This window comes from Strix uralensis, chromosome 4 (genome assembly GCF_047716275.1).
Source record: "Strix uralensis isolate ZFMK-TIS-50842 chromosome 4, bStrUra1, whole genome shotgun sequence".
Classification (NCBI taxonomy): Eukaryota; Metazoa; Chordata; class Aves; order Strigiformes; family Strigidae; genus Strix; species Strix uralensis.
Window position 1 is genome coordinate 45,834,614 of NC_133975.1, and position 20,361 is coordinate 45,854,974.

Here is a 20,361-nt window from a genome sequence, read left to right on the forward strand (position 1 = left end):
ACTGTGGAAAAGATTAATCTCGCCCAATTATTTTAAGGAATGATGAGATCCACATTTGTTATCTACATTTTGATTAACATTGCCTTTTTAATTTCACATGTCAGCTTGGCAACAAAAGAATAAAAGTAGTGGTATATGGAGGGAGTGTAATTATCTTCTACATTACTCTGCTTGGCCTTCTCACATTGCTTTCTAGGAAGATTTCCAGTTAGCCCCTGAATAGCTAAGGCAATGAGTTTTGGGCCTTTCTGCTGTTTGGGAGTTGATGCAAACACAGTCTATATCAACTATCATTTCAGATTCTTGATGTTTTTTCATATTCTATTACAATTGCAAATCATCATCCCAAACTGCAATCACAGCAGTAGCAAAACAAAGCCAGAGGAGATTTATTTTGTTTAATACTTGGGATGCTTTGCTCCTGCTCAGATTTGGGCAGTTTGAATTTCTAAGATCATGAAAGAGGCCAGATAATTGAAGTGCTTGTTGATACATAAGTTTATGAGATCCAGCTCTTTTCCCATGACTTCCTTGCTGTCTCTTATTCTTCAGATCCTCAAGACTACTCTGTATATAATGCAATCTCTTTTAATTTTTTTCCATCAGCCAAACATTTTGTTTTATTCTGTTCCACTGCTTCTTTTTCTCAATCATTTTTCCCAAGGATTTAATACCTGTTTTCATTACCTAGAAGATGTAGACTTTATTATCTTTATTAACCTTTATTATCTTGGTTTGTTAAAATGAAAGTCATATCCTGTAGCATAGGCAGTACTTATAATGTGAAAAATAATATGCAAAAATCAATATGCAATTATTATTAAATAATGAACATGGTGTATAATAGCTTTATTGGTGTGCAGACAAACTGAGATGTACCCCAGCCTCATTGTTTTAACTAAATAACTATCCACTTGGTTTATGGTTCATTTTTCACATTTCTGATTCTAATTAGCTATTTAAATTCTGTTTTTAAATGAAAATAATTATGTACTTGAAACATTTGTTTTAAACATCAGTATACTGTGTATCTATACAGTGATATGTTCCCAAGTAAATGCAGCATTGACATATAGCTCTAATGTTTTATAAGAAAACTGTTAATTGAGTTTAAGTATAAAATTAAAGTACAATATTTGTGTACAATTAGACTCCATTTAAATTGGCTCCAGTTAGATTGACTAAATATTTGGTCTTACCTCCATGTCTTTTCTTCTGTATTTTAAAACATTCTTAAACTTTCAGTCCTATACATTGCATGGTAGAAAAACAAGTTCAGAAAAAATTATCTCTTTTTAACACTAGGAAGATATCTCACTAGTTTAACTCTTTCTTCTTCATTGGTTAATTTCTCCTAATTATTTTTTTCAGTAGTAATTTTGAACTGTGATAATTTTACTGAGAATGTGATGTGCAGTGGGAGCACAAATCTGGTATTTTTTGGATAAAACCATATTTGATGAAATACTACTATACCTTTTTTTTTGCTTTTACAGTATCAACTGTCCTGATCTCATGTTACCAAGATGTCAGGTTAAACAACCCATCTGTACTTCATATGAACCATGGCTTTTGTTATCTTTCAGTAAAAATATTTGCTATCACAATATGTAAACTATTTCTCTAGTGTTTGTTTTCCTGATCAGCTTAAATTTTTTCATGTGAAAGCTTTGCAAAGAAGCTACGTTAAGAAACATAAATCTCTGTTTATGTATATTAGGTTTAGGTATATTTGATTTAGCTTTCTTCAGCAGCCTGTCAAAACTTTTGAGAGTTTTGTAACTGGAAAATTCTGTGACTTTATCTCCATTGTTTATAAAGCAAAATATCAGTAAGAAAGTGACATCTTATTTTCACTCTTCCTCTTGTATATTTGTTGGTGGGATCATGTAAGTAGTCCAGCTCAGGGCATTCTGTGTGTTTCTGATAACTCATGCCATAGTAAATCTTACTAGACAAGAACACTACATCCATCAGTATGCTCAAATCCCTTCAACCAAGAGCTAAAGGAATGTGATGTTTTTCAGTTTCATACTTATTTTGCATAAATAAATCAAACCAAACAGCAGCAGCAGCAACAACAAAAAATCCCAACCGCAACCAACCAAAACAAAACAAAATGCAAAAAAACCCTAACCCAAAACCTGGTTTTATTTGCCTTTCATATAATGGGGCTAAACGTTAAGATGTCCATTGAAAACATTAAAGGTTTTGGTAGCTCTGCTCAGGCCTGACACACAGAAAAAAATGGAGTCTAAGGACAGCTTAATTAAAAGATGCCTTAATTATGTCTCTTTTGGTTGTTATGCATTGATAGGACTGTGCTTAAATGCTTAAATGAACATGGAAGGTTAAAGCCTAAAACATAAAAATCAAAACAAAGATCTCCCAAACTTTAAAAATAAAGCAATGTTACTATTTTAACTAGTTGAAAGTGACCCAAGAGATGAGCAAGAGATTATTGTTTCACTTGACATTTCTTTTTAGTTCTTTGTCTTTTTTAATTTTTAATTTAATGTAGTTTGTTAATTATGCTACATTTATACTGTCCATATAAATGAACACGTAATGAATGAACAGTACATTTATATGAACTAAGTATAATAGCAATAGATATTTCTTTAATGTGGCATGATATCAATAACATCTGCTTATTATCTGTTCATTGTTAATTCTACCAAATAACTTTTTTCAATTTAATTCCCCTACTCAATTCATTTCAACAAAATATTAATTTGAAATAAGAAAAATCTAACAATCTTATTTGTTCTATGTCCCCTCTTCCCATGAAAACAAAGCAAACAAAAATTATCAGTCATTTGTTTAATATATAGCCTATAACTCTAAGTATGTAATCTGGAATAAACAGCCTATAATTCAAACGTAATGTCTAAGGAGGAGTAAGGTCTATCACTTCCCTGAGGCATCAGCATAATCTTCCATTCTCTAGAATTCTTCATGGCAATGCTATTAATTACTGTTACTCTTACCTGAGGATTATACACATACATCAATGCAGGTAATACAGAATTAATAGAATTTATCCAACTTTGTTGGTATATCTAACATTATTTGGTGTTACATCATTTGATGTAATAATTCTACTGGATAAAAAAGTATTCTACTGGATAAAAATGTTAATATTAATAGTAACTACTGTATTATAATAAGGTGGTCCTAAAAATTGTGAAGACTAATTCCATTGAAACTGATAGTTTATGGGGGTTTTTTTAAAGGTCTGAGAAACCATTGCATTAGCTAGTCTGACCTTCCGTATAAAGGTCTCCCATTTATTTCTGTATTCCTTTATTCCTGCTGTAACTGGGGCATGAGTAAAGCATGCCTTTCAAAAAAATTACTGAGTTTTCAAATACTTACTGTACTTTAATATTTTAAAATAATTTCTCTTGATGGTTTATTATTAACAATTAGTAAAGAACAGAGTTTATCATTTGGATGCATCTGTGTTCTTCCAATAACTGCTTCCAGATATGTATTCCATCATTAGAATGCAATGAAAGTCTTTGGTTTGATACAAGGAAAAGTTTGCAAGACATTATTCATAGTTTATTATTAAAAACAAGCCCTATTTTAGCTGTGTCTACTAGTATAATTCTAGAGCAGGGAAGAAAAATAGATGTCTTAATTATAGTTCTTTATATATTTTTTTAAAAATACGCTATTATCAATTAGATTAGAACTTCAGATGTGTACTGAATTGTTATTTCAGCTCTCCGCACACTTTTTTTCTTTTTTTTAAAGCTACTTGCTTCCAACATGAACTCCAAGAGAAGAAAACTAAAAGCTTTACAATACATTGCTTACTTCACAGTAGGGAGACTGTAACCAATTGTTGGTATATCTGTAGTGTATATATCTTCATGATTCATTTTCAAGAAGTTAGTTGTAATTCAGCAATCAAATGCTGAGCTAATCTTGAATTTTCTAAGATTCAATAGAAAAAAATAATTAATTTTTCTTTCTAGTTTCCTAGATTAAATTTCCTTAAATAAATTAATTTTACTTTCTAGTTTCCTAAATGTCACATGGTGGATAATATGGTATAACCTTTCATCAAATCTCTGGTTAAAATGAATGTATTCCTCAAATATATAGTTGAACACTTTACAAAAGGACAGTTATAACTGATTAATATTAAGTTAATGAACTTCTCTTTTCCTTTGCAACACTACCTTATCTGTCTTTGTAAGATGAATGGTAGAAACAAAATATTATTCCTAGAAATTTCTCAGCATATTGGTTTTAATCAACATTGGTAGTTATACTACAGTTTTATTCATAATTATGTCCTAACACAGATTAAATATTACTTGCATTCCTGGATTGTAAGAAAATAATTGATGTTGATGCTCTCATGTCTATCTGTCATTCTTCCTGCAGATTTTTCTTTTATCTAGACAAAAATCTGCAAAGGGGAAAGATAAGATATGAACGAGCCTCAGACAGGCTGAATAATAAAATGCAATGCACATTATGTAGTTTTTAGAAAATTACACTTTAGAAAATTACACTTAAAAACCATCTCTGGAATTTAAAAAGAAAAACAAACCCGAAAAGGATTTTAGGCAAATTACTCCCATTAATGTCAGTGGAAATTGTGCAGCTAAGATCGATCCGTACAGGTTTTTTTGTGAAAAAAAAATAACACTATATTGTCAAGAAATATAATACTTTTCAGTAATTGTGAGGGTACCTGGAGGTTTAGGAGTTCTCATGAGGTGGAAGATAATAGAATACCCATTAAATACTGTCCCTTAGAATTTCCAGTGATAATACATCATGCTAAAAAATTGCCTCTTGAAGATGTCTTTCCCTCTTCTTTGTCTACTCAAATCTGGAGTGTCCTCAGATAATTTCAAAATTCAACATGTGCTGAATATGATTAGCTTATGAGCTATATGAGAGAAGTATATTAATCTGCAGCACCTTATCAACTGTCCTGTGTTATCTCATTTCTTTCTTGGTAGTCTGGAAGAAAGTACATTTTATGCTGTCTATATGTGGGAAAATAATTCTACACTGAATGTCTGAGCATTTAAAGTTTAATGCAAAATATGCACAAATAGCAGTAATCTACTTCTGTATAGCCATCATTTACATAGCATTCATAGCTCCTCCAATTTAGTGAAGGAGAGTTGTAGCCTGAATTTGACTTAATAAATTGGTTTATACAATCATCAGTATATAAGCTGTTTTGGTTGTAGTCATACATGTTTCAATGCAGAAGGTTCGAGAAACCTGGTCTTTTGGGGACTGATGGGGTACATCTTTCAGTTAAAGGGGAGAACATACTTGGACAGAAACTAGCCAACCTAGTAAGGAGGGCTTTAAACTAGATTTGTCAGGAGAGGGGATCCTCATTTTATCCCACTTTGAGGCCAGTGCTGGAAATAGATACCCTGGCTCCTGGGTTTGTTCTCAGGCCAGTGAGAGAGCACATGAAGTGCGAGATAATGGATTCCAGGTAGAATGTATTTCAGCCGGCAAGTTGGCTTCAATGGGGGCCCCACTTAAATGCCTCTATGCCAATGCACGGAGCATGGGGAATAAGCAAGAGGAGTTAGAGATGTGTGCACATCTATGTTATGACGTTATAGGTATCACTGAGACGTGGTGGAATGCCTCCTATGACTGGAGTGTAGGTATAGATGGGTATAGGCTCTTAAGGAAAGATAGATAGGGAAGAAGAGGAGGGGGTGTTGCCCTTTATGTTAATGACCAGCTGGAAGCCATGGATCTTGTCCTGGGGATGAATGAGGAACAAACTGAGAGGTTATGGGTCAAGGTTAAAGGAAAGACAGGTGAAGGTGATATCATAGTGGGGGTCTGCTACAGGCCAACAAACCAGGATGACCGAGTAGATGAAGCCCTCTACAGACAGATAGGAGAGGCTTCACATTCACAAGCCCCGGTCCTTATGGGCGACTTCAGTCACCCGGATATCTGTTGGAAAGATGGCACAGCAGGGCGCCAGCAATCCAGGAGGTTCCTGGAATGCATTGACGACAACTTCCTTCTCCAGGTGGTAGAGGAGCCAATGAGAAGGGGTGCCATGCTGGACCTTGTTCTCACCAACAAGGAGGGGCTGGTGGATAATGTGAAGCTGAAAGGAAGCCTTGGCTGCAGTGACCATGAAATGTTAGAATTAATGATCATCAGGGCATCAAAGAGAGTGTGCAGTAAGCTCACCACCCTGGACTTCAAGAGAGCAGACTTTGACCTTTTCAGGGATCTTCTTAGTGAAGTACCATGGGATAATGGCCTGAAGGGGAGAGGGGCGCGAGAATGCTGGTCCGTATTCAAGGACCACCTCCTCCAAGCCCAGGAACAATGCATTCCAAAAAAGAGGAAGGCAGGTAAGAATGCTAGAAGACCTGCGTGGATGGGCAAGAAGCTCCTGGACAAGCTTAGAGATAAAAAGAAAATTTACAGAAACTGGAAGGATGGACAGGTAGATTGGGAAGAATATAAAGAAGTTGTCTGAGTAGCTAGGGATCAGGTTAGGAAAGCAAAAGCCCAGATAGAATTAAATCTAGCCTGGGACATCAAGGGGAATAAGAAAAACTTTTTTAGGCATCTAAATGATAAAAGGAAGGCTAGGGAAGATGTGGATCCTCTCCAGAAGGGAACAGGAGAACTGGTCACGGAGGATATGGAGAAGGGTTAGGTTCTCAATGATTTCTTTGCCTCAGTCTTTACTGGCAAGGGCTTCAGCCACACTGCTCAAGATGTAGAAGTTGAAGGTGAGGAGGACTGGGAGAAGGATAATCTGCCCACTGTCAGTGAAGATCAGGTTTGAGAATATCTAAAGAACCTGAAGAGGTATAAGTCTATGGGGCCTGATGAGATCCATCCACGGATCCTGAAGAAACTGGCAGATGAAGTTGCTAGGCCACTCTCCATCATATTTGAGAGGTCATGGCAGTCTGGCAAAGTGTCCACTGACTGGAAAAGGGAAAACATCCCCCCCATTATTAAAAAGGAAAAAAAGGAAGATTTGGACAACTACAGGCCAGTCAGTCTTACCTCCGTGCCTGGCAAGATCATGGAGAGAACCTCCTGAAGGCTCTGTTAGGGCACATGGATGATGTGGAGGTGATTGGTGGCAACCAACATGCTTCATCAAGGGAAAATCCTGCTTGAAAAATTTGGTGGCCTTTTATGATGGAGTGACAGCATCAATAGATAAGGGAAGAGCAACTGATGTCATTTACCTAGACTTGTGCAAGGCCTTTGACACTGTCCCGCATGACATCCTGGTCTCCAAGTTGGAAAGACATGGATTTGATGGATGGACCACTTGGTGGATAAAAAATTGGTTGGAAGGCTGCACTCAAAGGGTTGCAGTCAATGATTCAATGTCCAAGTGGAGACTGGTGACAAGTGATGTTCCTCAAGGATTGGTACTGGGACCAGTACTGTTTAATATCTTTGTTGGCAATATGAATAGTGGGATGGAGTGCACCCTCAGCAAGTTTGCCAATGACACCAAGCTGTGTGGTGTGGTTGATACGCTGGAGGGAAGGGATGCCATCCAGAGGGACCTGGACAGGCTGGAGAGGTGAGATCAGGCCAACCTCATGAAGTTTAACAAGGCCAAGTGTAAGATACTGCACCTGGGCTGGCGCAATCCCAAGCACAGATACAGGCTGGGTAATGAGTGGATTGAGAACAGTCCTGGGAAAAAGGACCTGGGTGTGTTGGTGGATGATAAGATCAACATGAGCCAACAGTGTGTGTTTGCAGCCCAAAAAGCCAACCAGATTCTGGGCTACATCAAAAGAAGTGTGGTCAGTAGGTCACGGGAGGTGATTCTGCCCCTCTACTCTGCCCTCGTGAGACCCCACCTGGAATACTGTGTCCAGCTCTGGAGCCCCCAATACAAGAAAGATATAGAACTATTAGAACGAGTCCAGAGGAGGGCTACCAAGATGATCAGAGGGCTGGAACACCTCTCCTATGAGGACAGGCTGAGAGAGTTGGGCTTGTTCAGCCTGGAAAAGGCTCTGGGGAGACCTCATAGTGGCCTTCCAGTTCCTGAAGGATGCCTACAAGAAGGCTGGGGAGGGACTTTTTACAAGGAACTGTAATGATACAACGAGGAATAATGTGTGGAAGCTGAAAGAGGGTAGATTTAGATTAGATATAATGAAGAAACTTTTTACTGTGAGGGTGCTGAGGCACTGGAACAGGTTGCCCAAGGAGGTTGTGGATGCTTGTCCATCCCTGGAAGTGTTCTGAGCCAGGTTGGATGGAACCTTGAGCAACCTGATCTAGTGGGAGGTGTCCCTGCCCATGGCAGGGGGCTTGGATCTAGATGATCTTTGAGGTCCCTTCCAACCCAAACCATTCTATGATTCTATGATTCTATGATGATAATATACTTCCACTGCTTAAACCATGGATTAAATGTTTTAATGATTAAAGCATTATAAAAACAACAACACTGCACAGCCATAAAAAATTGGTAGAACTTTGGTCTGTCATCAAAGAACAAAGTATGAAGTCATCATATTAAAGAAAATATAGTTATGTCATATTTCTGTAAGTGAGCTGCCTAAGAAATTTACCCAGAGTAATCTATGCATGTTCCGTTGATTTTTTTTTTTTTTTTTTTTTTTAATATTCAGCTCAGAACTGTGGCCAGTGTATGTATAGGAGTGTAACAGCCTGTGGAAGGATTAATCCTTAAAGCCAGCATGGATATTTTAATTAATTTTTCCATTTAAAAAGGACAAATTTGGAAAACAGGCCCTTCTGTAAAAGGAAAGACTGTATTTGACCTTTGTATACTCTTTTAGTGGGCCTGTAGAATCCTTAAGATTCCTCTTGACCAAAATGTTACATCAGAAAGAAAAAGACAGTAGAAAACTTTCTAATCCTACTAAAAAGCAATGATTTAGTGAAATAAGAATCCTTTAATTTAAAGATAAGATAAAAATCAAAATACTTTTCAGCTTCTTTTCAACTGCTATAGTAATCAGGGCATATAGGCCTAACTCTAGGCTGCTTACTTCCCTTGGGAGCTACCTGTATGCAGGTCTTCTTACACTAGGCAGCAGTTTTAGGAAATGTGTCCACATGAATCATGAACAATTCTACCAGAAGAATTGTTTCTTTTAAAATGTATTAATCTTTCTTTCTCTGCGTGTTTTGGAAAAGAAGTATTATTTTGTAGAATGTAATAGAATGTTGCCATGACATTAGCATGAAGCTACTTCAATTCATTTGGTACTGAAGAACATTAGGAGTTAGACTGTGAAAATTGCCCAGAGCAATTTTTTCACTTTGAAGACGAAGGCTTTGTCTGCTTTGGGTGATCCAAGGCTGCCTTTAAGAAGACTAGTATGTGCCCTACCAGCACATCTAGGTGACTCGCTGTAATGCACAGTCAGACATGCCTAAATAAAAAAACTGTGGATTAGCCTCAGTGTAGAACTTCTATGGATGGAAAGTGGACAGAAGAAAACACATGCTTTGTTGAAGCCTGGTCTGGAGATAGTTTTCCTGAAAAGTATATAGGCTTTATATATCTTCATTTCTTCTCTGCTTCTCCTTAGCTTTGAGAGGTTGTGATTTGTTGCACTCAGAGAGGAACAACTGCTTCATACTCCCCTTCCTGGGTCTGGAATGATTGTTCTTCATATTCCTCAGGGATCTAATCAGCAAACCAAGAACCAAATCGGCAGATTTCACAGTTTCCCCCACTCCCACCTCTGTGGTTGTTTTTTTGTTGTTGTTTTCTTTTTAATGAAACAAATCTTTCAGTCTTGCATCTAGGCTTCCCAAATACTGTTGGATCCCTTCCATAAGGATTCATGAGTTTTCTCCAGAGGCCTGTAAGACTTACTCAAAGACTGTAATACCTAATCCTGAGAATGTCATTAATTCTGAAAACTTCAACAGCTTTTTATTTTTCTTTATTTCTGCCTAGCCACCTTGTTCTGCATCTTGTTTCCTTCACACAATCTTATGTTCATGTGAGGCGTTAATTGGCACAAGAACAACCTGTGGGATATTGTTTTCCCAGAATTTGCTTCCATAAATGATGGCAATATCTAACAAGACTGAGCTCAGTATGCAGAATACAACTGCAAGAATCCTGTTTCAAACATTAAATTACAAAGCTCTCTGTAGTAAATAGTCTTCTGACAATAACAACAGGAAAATAGATCACTTTTTGCTCATTCTTTCTATCTTACTGTAGTAAGCAAGGCCTTGCTTACTGCTACTTAACAAAATAGCTCTACAAATGTAAATGTTGTTGCTTCTGCTTTGTAAGCATTTTTAGTTTGAACTGCAATTGTATTGCAGTTGCTGAGAGTCTGAGGAAGTCTGATTCTGTTAAACTTTTTTGAAACACAAATGTTCATCATAATGTCATTGATCAAATTGGTTCCAAGAATAGTTTACCAAGTTGTCATATGCTGTATGTGCAGTTGCTCTCTATGGCTGTGACCATGCTACTGTTTCATCCATGAATATAAAGTTTTTGTACATGTATAATTCAGATTTCTTGTAATTAAAACTGTTGTATTAATATAAGCTAATATCTTGTTCAACTACCATAGCTTGTATATGTTTTAACAACATCGTAGAAATAATTATCTTGGTACCTCTCTCAATGAAATGTTATCTTAAATGAATAATTAAAGGAATAATTGTTATTAAAAGTTAGTTATATAGTAACAAAGTACTCCCACTGCGGAATGAACATTAAAGGTAATGAACACAAAACTAATTCCCTGCATTTTAACTACATTTTTAATATGGCTAATGATAAATTTTCATTATAAAATATTAATCAAGCAAATAAGTTTGCACTCCTGTTTTCATCAGAATTTCTGTGATTAGTGGTGTATATTTATTAAATTATTTTAATTTTTGTCACATATCAAGGACAATCTACCATATGTTTTAAACTAATTAGCACTTTGTTTATTTTAAGAACTCCATTAATTCAGCAGCTACTTTTTAAGTACAGACAGCATGGAAAAGGAGACTGAATTTTGCAAGAAAGAAACAAGGCTCTTCTTTATCACTAGCCCACTCTGGCAGACACATACCCAGATCCTCAGCAGATGATTCAGGTAGAGGGATGAGTTGATGTTCTAGATGCAATACAAGTATGTAGTTTGTGTTTTAGAAACACAGAATTAAGTGGAAGTCAGTATGCTTCTATGTGCAACGTCCATGGTTTGTAAATACCAACTCTTCTTTCGAAAAAGGAAAACCAACAGAAAGCACATGATACATATTTAAATGGGGCTAAGAAACTAGCCTTACTGCTTCTGAAAAGGCTGATGGATTTTTTTAGTCCTAGAATGTTATCTACCTTCACAGGTCAGTTCTAGTCTTTTTTATAAATAGCTGTGTACCTTCTTTGGAATCACTGTACGTTAAGAGTCCCTTTGACCATCCTGCTCTACTCCCCTTATTGCTAATATGAAGTCCTTTTTCTAAATAAAATTTGATACTATGTCAACATTATTTAGCAAATATGTTATTTCTGAACAATCATAATGTCAAAATGTTGGGACGTTTTAAGAGATATTGATGCTATTTGCATGTTAAGACAAAGAGCATATAGCACTAGAAGAGGAGATTTTATACCTTGCAAAAGCATTTCTGTGTATATTTAAATCCTTTCTTTACAGATCCTACTTTGATATATATTGCAAATAGTTTATAATTTATGATCAGCCATCTGTGATCTTCTTTAGTTCACAAACACAGTAGAAAAATGGACATTTTCTCAACTTTCATTCACTGTGCTTTGAAAAGTTTACACTGAATTCAGTGTGTTGGACACACAAGAAAGGTTTCTTTACAGTTCTAATATGTTCTGCATCGATACATTTCATCAGGCTGATACGATATGATGCAACACAAAACCATGCAAAGTCATTCAACTTGTCTGATTAATTTGGTTGGAGACTGTTAAATTCAAAACTATTTTGGTACGCAAGATGATTTGTTCTGCTTACAGATGACTTGTAGTAATAGATGACAATATAATATTGTGGTTCATGTAATCATTCCAGTGTTATTTAGACAGGAAGTATATACAACTTCTTCGATTTGTTAACAAGTGAGGTGAAAATATTTTGTTTATATATCATAATATATAATATATACAGGAGAAGAATAACAGAAATGTATGTAATAGCAGGTCTATTAGCTCTTCCACGTCACAGTGTTTATAAAGAATTAGTATGTTTTACTTTAATACAGTGACGTTTGCACATTTACATGCTTTCTAATAGCATATGGGTAGAAATTTTTTATTTTCAGGCCAACTATCATCAAAACCTTAGCATGCTGCACAAATCCAAGTGGAAATATCTGTTGTGATGAACAAGTGTTTGTTTACCTCTCTCATGTTCCAGGACTCTGGAAGATTTGTTTGTTTGTTTGTTTCCTGTCAGGACAAGGAGTTCCTATTTCCCTGAGCATCTGAACTTAATTTTCTGAAGTTATAGGTGCTTATAACACTTACTCACTAACATAAATCCTTGCTTCTTAGTGGTTTTCTACATAAATTAATTCACATACTTTTAATGGTAATGGATCTGTATTTAATGCACCTTCAGTATAAATTTTTCTATATTTTTTACCTCTGTGTTTTCAGTTGAAAAGTCTAATATTATAGCAGGCTGCTTTCCCTAGGCAGAAGGTTAATTTCACAGTTCAGAGATGCTATACTCAGTCTAATCACTGGGTAATCTTGAAATAATTTGAGACTTACAGACTTCTCCTTCTATCTGGATACACTTTGCTGCTACCAAGCATCTTCCTGGCCCATGGCATATCACACTGAGGCTGGTCTATGATCTGCTAGCAAAGTTTTTTCTTAGATTGAATGTCAGCTTAAAATTAAAATTTGAGTCTTCTGAGAAAACTAAGCCATGAAAAGCTACTCAAAAATCTTCATATGGAATTAAAGTAAATAAAGATATTAGAAAAACTTTCATTTTCTTTAAAGGCCATAGATATTTTCAGCTAATGACTTCTTTCCTTGAATTGTGTGGTTTTTTTGAGTCACTGAAATCTTAACACATTCCATTAAAAAAAAAATTCCTGCTTTTTTTTTTAAAATTTTAAAATTTCATCTGAGTCATTTTCTTTCCTCTCCTAACTTGGCTGAGCTTATTGTACTCTGTTCTCCCTAAAAAGTCTTTCTCATCCTTTTTAGTATTTCTCTTCTCATTTGATACCAAGATTTGATTTTTAAGATTGCTTTCCTGCAAGTCTACTCTGATCTAGTAATCAATGCTTAGATTAAGTCTTCAGCATCTACTTTTATAGTGTAAGCAGCAGACATTATAGGCTTTGCACCTTTTTTTGAAAAAAAATTACATTCTTCAAATTATAAACTAAAAGAAGGGAAAAAATACTATTGAGCTTTGTGGGACTAAACCGTGTTCATGGAGCCTATAAATTGCATTATCTGAATTCTAACAAAACTTGGCTACGTGACATTGGGAATAGGCGAAATGCAATTTTTACTGGCATAAATTTATAACGCAGCAAATATTTGAAGAATTGCAGTACACAAAACAAAGAGCATCTCTGAGCAACTTTGTATAAAATCAGAGTTTGAAATTTTGAGTAAATTCTCGTAGGTTTTTCTCATGTCATTAAAGATAACTAGCTCAGTGTATACTATGTTCGTTCTTATGTAGTGATATGAAGGTGTTTGGTGAATACATGCATGTATAAGTGTTCTACTAAGGAAAACTTCTTGAGTTACATACTTTCAAACTTTGATGTTACATGGACTTCAGTATTTCTGAAGAAATAACTTGTCAGTCAGAAAAGAAAATAAACCTAAAAATTAAATTAGGAGAACATGCTGTGATACCAGTTATTGCTTGAGTGGGAAAGAATTCTTCAGGGTTTGCCAAGCAAATAACAGGATGTGCGTCAGACAGTGGAATTAAAATGAATAAACGGAACAGCTGTCAACTTTAGTTGTAGTTTCAGAGTATTCAGAGTGAGTCCTTTTGTAAATTAACTTAAGGAACTTGCTGCTTTTTTTTCTGTTCTTTTTTTTTTTTTTTTTTCCCTTCAATTTTAGTGTATATTTTACTTGTTTCTTTCTTATGAATGAGTTTTTACTATTAATACTAAGCAGGGAAAACAGGCTCTTTGGTAAGACATTGTCATAATGTTTTAGATATGGGAAGTAGAACATTTAAGAAATATGCTGCTTAAAAATTGTTATTATGTAAATATACCATTTATTTTCAGATGGATTTTCATTCAATATTTTAGCATGTGAAACAAGTAATGTAACTAGAAAATGTGGCTTTATAAATACTTGCTCAAATAAAAAGAAATTAACTTCAGCAGCACTTAGACTTCATTATTCAGAAACTGTTGTAGAAGAATTGTGCAAGTAAAACTACAAAAAGTAAAGAGTTTTCTGAACAATTATCTAAATGTATATTTATAAGAAGCTTGAGGCTGGAAATGGTTGTGTTTTCAATAAAGTATTGCACTGAGTTAATTTTTAGTTCAAAATAGTAAAATGATAAATTTCAGCCATTTAAAACTTTTGAGTTAACTCCAAAACAAATGCTTTTTTCATAATTAATTTTTGATGCAGTGCTGCTTTATTAGCTTGATAGCACTAAATCAACACATTTAACATGATTAAAGCAAGTATCTTTTTCACAATTTCTGATTAACAAGTTTGTTTGATGAATATTTACATTTGAGACTAACACCCTGATAGCATAGTATATGGCTGATGGAAAAATGTATTTTCTTAGACTCTTATGGAAGGGATTAACAGATTTGCAGGGGAAACAAGTAGATCTAGAATTAAGTACAGGTAAGCCCAACACTCTGACCTGAACTAGAAATAAGTGGGTCAGCTTAAGAGGTTGTGCTGGTACCTTTGAGATAAAACAGCATCCTCCAGATGTAATAGTTGTCCCAATTCCTGGTAACAACCAGTTCACTTGTCCTGTATTAAATGTGATACTTCTCTCGGGAACTAATTAATTGAGTCATAGTTTTAGCGTGGCCCTTCTGCCTGTGGTTTACAAGCCCTACTGCTGTCCTATAGTGAGCACTGTGTCAAGTTGCTGTATTCAGACACCTTATATTCAGCTCAAAATGGAGTTTTCTTGTGCCATCCAAAGGCCTCAGATGTTATTGTGCTTGTTACAGGCACTTTTACTGTGCCTATTCTGTTCTCTGTCACCTACATTTGGTGGTTTCCTAATCATCAGCCTTGCAAGCATTTGCCTATTACTTCATGAACTGTGTAAATGCCTACTTAAGCTAGCTGTGACTGATTTCATATATGCAATATGTTCACACATACCCACTGGTTGACGTAATTTCAGTTCTTGGTATTAGCATTGAGAATTAATATTCTATTAATATGTATAAGGGTTATACAACAGTTACTGTTTTAACTGGAATATGAAAGAAATATCCACCACTGTGAGGTTTTAAATTGCCTATGAGTTGTTTCATGCCATGTGCAGATGATGTGGTACTGGTCGATCACAGAACCATAGAATGGTTTGGATTGCAAGGTACCCCAGTGATAACTCTTGTCTTAATTTTCTCTCTGGCTCTCTGCACTCCTTTCCTGTTCCTCATCATTAGAAATAATAACTAAAAGAGTTATATGACCAATGTCTCAAACACAGACTTTTAATGAATAATAGAGATAAAATTTGGTCTTCAAGGTGTAAAAGACAGGTATTTTTGCATAACAAGAAATATAAAATCTCCTACTTCATTAACAACTTGCTCAGGTTTAGTCTTCTGGATGTAGGTGTTAGAATGGCTTGCTCTGCTTATTCAAAAAAGAGATTCAGGAGCTTTATCAGCTGATTGTTTTCTAAACATGGAAGTTTACATCCATTTTTGTGTGCCATTGCCTCAGTAGAAGGAATCTTTCCCTGTTATCTCCTAACATATTTTAATGTTACCTTTAAACATATTTTTACAGAAAAAGAATAGTGGTATTTCAAAGAAAATCAAAAATGGAAATAACTAGGTAACTGCTATGAGAAAAGATTGGTGGGTTAGAATGAACAACTAAGGGGATCATAGTGAAAAACTTGTTGACTGTGAATCAGCTGTGTCATACTTTTTTTTTGAATGGAAACGTTATTTTGAAATATGTCAATATATGTTACGTGTTGCTCATGCAGTTATAGAGCTGATATATTTAAAAAATCCTTAGTTCTAGACAATTCTGAATTGGAATATTGGAATGCTTTAGGCAACACATATTAAAGAATTGTTAAAAATAGAAAGAGAAGATGACTTTGTTACTTTAAAGATGAGATGTTTTCTGTGTTCACTGTGATTCAAGCAAGTCAGGAAAAATAAGAAAAAAAAAAATTATTTGTTGTTGAGGGGATTCTGGCCAAGTTTCATTCAGGATGAAACTGAGGACAGTTAAGCACTGCTTCAGGGTTTACAAGGTTCTGAAACACTCTCTCCATATCATGGAATAATTTAAGCTGGCAGTGGTCTCTGCACTTATCTAGTTCAACCAGTTGCTTAAAGCAGATCTAACTTTAAATTTACATCAGGTCTTACAGGGTCTTCTTCAGTTGAACTATGAGCATCTCCCAAGATAGAGATAAAGTGCTAGAGACTTTACAGCCTCTTTGGACAATGTGTTCCAGAACTTAATCACTGTCATTGTGAAAAAAATGTGAAAAATACCAGGGGAGTTTAAAAACAGGTTATATAGGAATCTTTCTGCAGCAGGCAAAGTGTAGCTGATTTTATCTTGGATCAGGAAGGAGGATGAAATAGCCTGTCTCTTTTTGATCTGTATGTCTATGATTTTTGTGGTAACTAATTCTGTAAATAATATATTTTTCTACTTTTAATTACAGCAGGAAAAGAATCAGGAAAGCTCAAGAAATAAAGGTAAGTGCTAATTATTTTCAAAATGTGGAGATTCTTGTAATTATCACAAATCTACCATCCGTTGTTGGTTAAAAATTATCCAGACAGATTCTTTGCTGATTATTTTGGTATTTGAAATGACAAAAATATATTCAGGAAAGGGGGTTGAAATGTAGAAATTAAATGCATAAGCTACTGTTTTTGGAATAAGATGAATAAGGCTAACTGCTGTACTCTGGATGGGATGGGCTGCACAGCTTCTCACTAAGTTTGTGTCCTTGACTATGGATGCTTATTGTACTTCAGTGAAACATCAGTACCATCACTTTAGCTTCTCCCTTTTCATTCAGTAAATCTGTAACTGGATGTGATTCAAATTTATGCACAAATTAATCATGTCCTTAGTAGGCCACCTTGTAAAACTACTGTCATCCGTGGGTTTTGGATACAATTTTCTTATATGCTTTCACTGCACCTTACTTTGTGCCAGTGGTTAAGCACTACATGAAATAGAATATCCAGGTTGAAAAAACAGGCTTGTATCAAGAAAATTAAGATTTCAGAAACCCAAATTGTGGATTTCATGCTTCTTTCTTATATAAAGTTAAGAGACAGAACACCCAGATCTCTTGGTTAAAAATTTGTTAAGCAAGCAGTGAAAGGCAAAATTGCCAACAGAGATAAAGATTGTTCTTTTGATATTTTATTTGCTTATAGAGGTAGGCTATGAGGTACTTTAAAAAGCAGACCACAAGGGAAGGTAGAATAAGAAAGAGCACCAGTTAGAGGTTACAAAGAGAGGAGGGAATTAAGTAAGAAACAAACCTATATCTTTTTTATTGCATTAGGAAGCAATGCTGAATCATATCACTTGAGTTAGCTGTTCTTAATTCAGTTATTTATTTATCAGAGTACTCATTGATCTAAATTTCCTCGCTTTCTCTCACACTAAGGCATCTAAAGACAAACAAAATCTGATGGTTGTTTGGAGTTGTGTCAGGACTATTACATTTTTCATGATGATACGATAATTTACATAATGTGAAGGACCCATGGTCCTTCATTTGAAAAGTGTGCATGGTAAAATAAACCAAAAAAACTTCTTCAGTTTCAACCAGTTTGTGATTTAAAATTTTCTTTTCTGAGGTAATACAATATAAAGTTGAATTATCTCTAGATGTAGTGAGTGTATCCATGATGTATTCAAAAACATTTTCTGTCTCTTGACTTGATACAAATTATATAAAAGACTGAAAGCTCAGAATAGATTACAAAAATAAGATATTTGTGAATACTTACTTTTAGAGAAATTACAAACTTTAAGCCTCTAGCTACAAAGAAGGATCCTGAAATTGGCCTCTCTTTGTGGATTTTTATGACTTATTTCAGTTATATTATGCTGTTTGACACTCCCCCTCCCACCCCCCACCCCATTGAGTTGACAGGTATATGGTCATTACGTGAGGAACAAGTAAAAGTAGGAACAAAATGATGAGCTAGTTGGGGGTACCCATCATATTCATTAGCTGTTAGTTTAGTTAACTAGCCACAGAAACAATTTTCAAAAGCTTATAAAATATTTCCTAGAAGTACAGCCAAAGGAAAGCATTAAACTCTACTTGAAGGGAGATATCCATTATCTCCAAACAGACAGTGAAATTGGTGCTCAGCTGCACAAAATTTGTTGTGATTATATCTGTAACATCTCTTGAGGAAATTTTGACTCTACTTAACTTCCTGCATGTTGTGCATGTCTCTGCTTAAAGTGACAATTCAACTTGGAAGATTTTGGTGGTCTGAAATATAGTCACACCCAGAGTAGGCTTTGGAATATGTATATACAGATATGTTGAATTGCTTAATGCTTTTTTGGGGTGCTTTTATGGTTAGGTGTTTTTTGGCCTTCTCTTTTCATATTCTTTAAATTTATTTGTTTTCATGTGTTATTTTTCCATGTCGTTGCAAAGATTCAGAAAGATATTTTTATTTCACTTGTAACTTACGGCATATAGGATGGTGAAAGTGTTGCTGCTTATAATACTGGTTGGTTTGGATGAAACAAGGTGATATTTATGTTTTAGCATAAATGTTACTGCATTGTTAATGAGCAACTATCCTTCACATGTACTATCTAAGTGTGTTGTGCTCTGCATGTGTTCTTGTGAGATAGGTAAATTATCCCCAGGTTCTTGGGATAGGGTTCTAACAGTATTCCTTACACTCTCCACATATGGTAGCTACTGTATATAGTAAAAGGACAAAACTATTCTCTGTGGTTCCTTAAATGTCCTGAAACTTTCAGAATCAGTGTTGTCTTTTTAAATCAGAGGACAATTACAGCTCATGTTAAACATCCCTACCAAATGAAAATCTGGAGCCTCTAGTGTGCCTCATAACGTCCATTGACATCAGTATGTCAGTATCTAATTTTTACCAAGAATTTCTTTAAGATTATATTTTTATAAGAGGAGGATATAGCAGCAGAATTACAGTCAAATGCCTTTTGACTTCAGCAGGATCAAGACATTAGTAACAAGCACCATTCCATATCTTTTATTATATTGTAAGTGCCAAGTAATTTTTCATTTTACTTCATTTATTGCTATAAAATAAATCTGATTTCTATTCATATTTTAGTAATGATGTTGTTATTGTTTTGTGGTGTTTGTTTTTTCTCCTGACATTTTTCTGACCCACTTGTTTTTCCCATCTGTTACTTCTGCTGTCAGCCACTAAGTCAATCACACTGAAATAGAAGCCAATACTCAAACGTGACCTGTTCTAACACAAATCCCATCTCTCTCTGATCTGTGATATTTTTTTTCTTGTTTCATTTAATGGATAACAGATATTTGTGTACACGGTTTGAGAAAAAAAATGCTGCTTTTATATAAAATAATACGTTAATATTTTACAATTCTAGTGTACACTGGCAAAATTTTTTGTACTCTCAGAAATTTTTGTGCATGAAAATTATTATCGCCAGTGCAAGATACAGATGAAATTAGTTTCATAACACATGTCTTTAATATGAAAGAAATAACAGGGCAAACAATCACCAACTAAAATCTTGCTGAATTTTACTTGCTGGTTTGGACTCACAATCTGACCTTCCTTACATCTCTTCTCCAGTGTTTACTTCTTCAGACAAATGAACATTTTATTCCAAACCTGTAATGGATCACAAAATATATATCAGAAATTGTGTTGAATTTAAGCAATATGCAGAATTTTCTTCCCACCTTATGCTTAACTTCAGAGACTTTCAGGTGCTTTTAATAAAATACATTGTAAACTTCAAAGTGGAAATTGTTTCTGACAACATTATTCTGGAAAAGTTTTATTTCTGAAGAAGCAGAAGGTTGACTAGTGACACATATCAACTATTTGCCAAACTTCAAAGTCATCTTGAGTCCTTTGCTTAGAAAAAGCGTGGACACACTAGAA

The 20,361-nt window shown here is 35.0% G+C and overlaps 1 protein-coding gene across 2 annotated transcripts in view; it reads left to right on the forward strand.

Moving 5' to 3' along the window:
- FSTL5 (follistatin like 5) overlaps nucleotides 1–20,361 on the forward strand; it is a 333,775-nt gene that overhangs the window by 35,745 nt on the left and 277,669 nt on the right. For both annotated transcript variants that reach the window (XM_074866563.1, XM_074866564.1), the window contains exon 3: nucleotides 16,902–16,935. In XM_074866563.1, coding sequence (XP_074722664.1) covers nucleotides 16,902–16,935 — 34 coding nt within the window. The remainder of the gene's footprint in view (nucleotides 1–16,901; nucleotides 16,936–20,361) is intronic.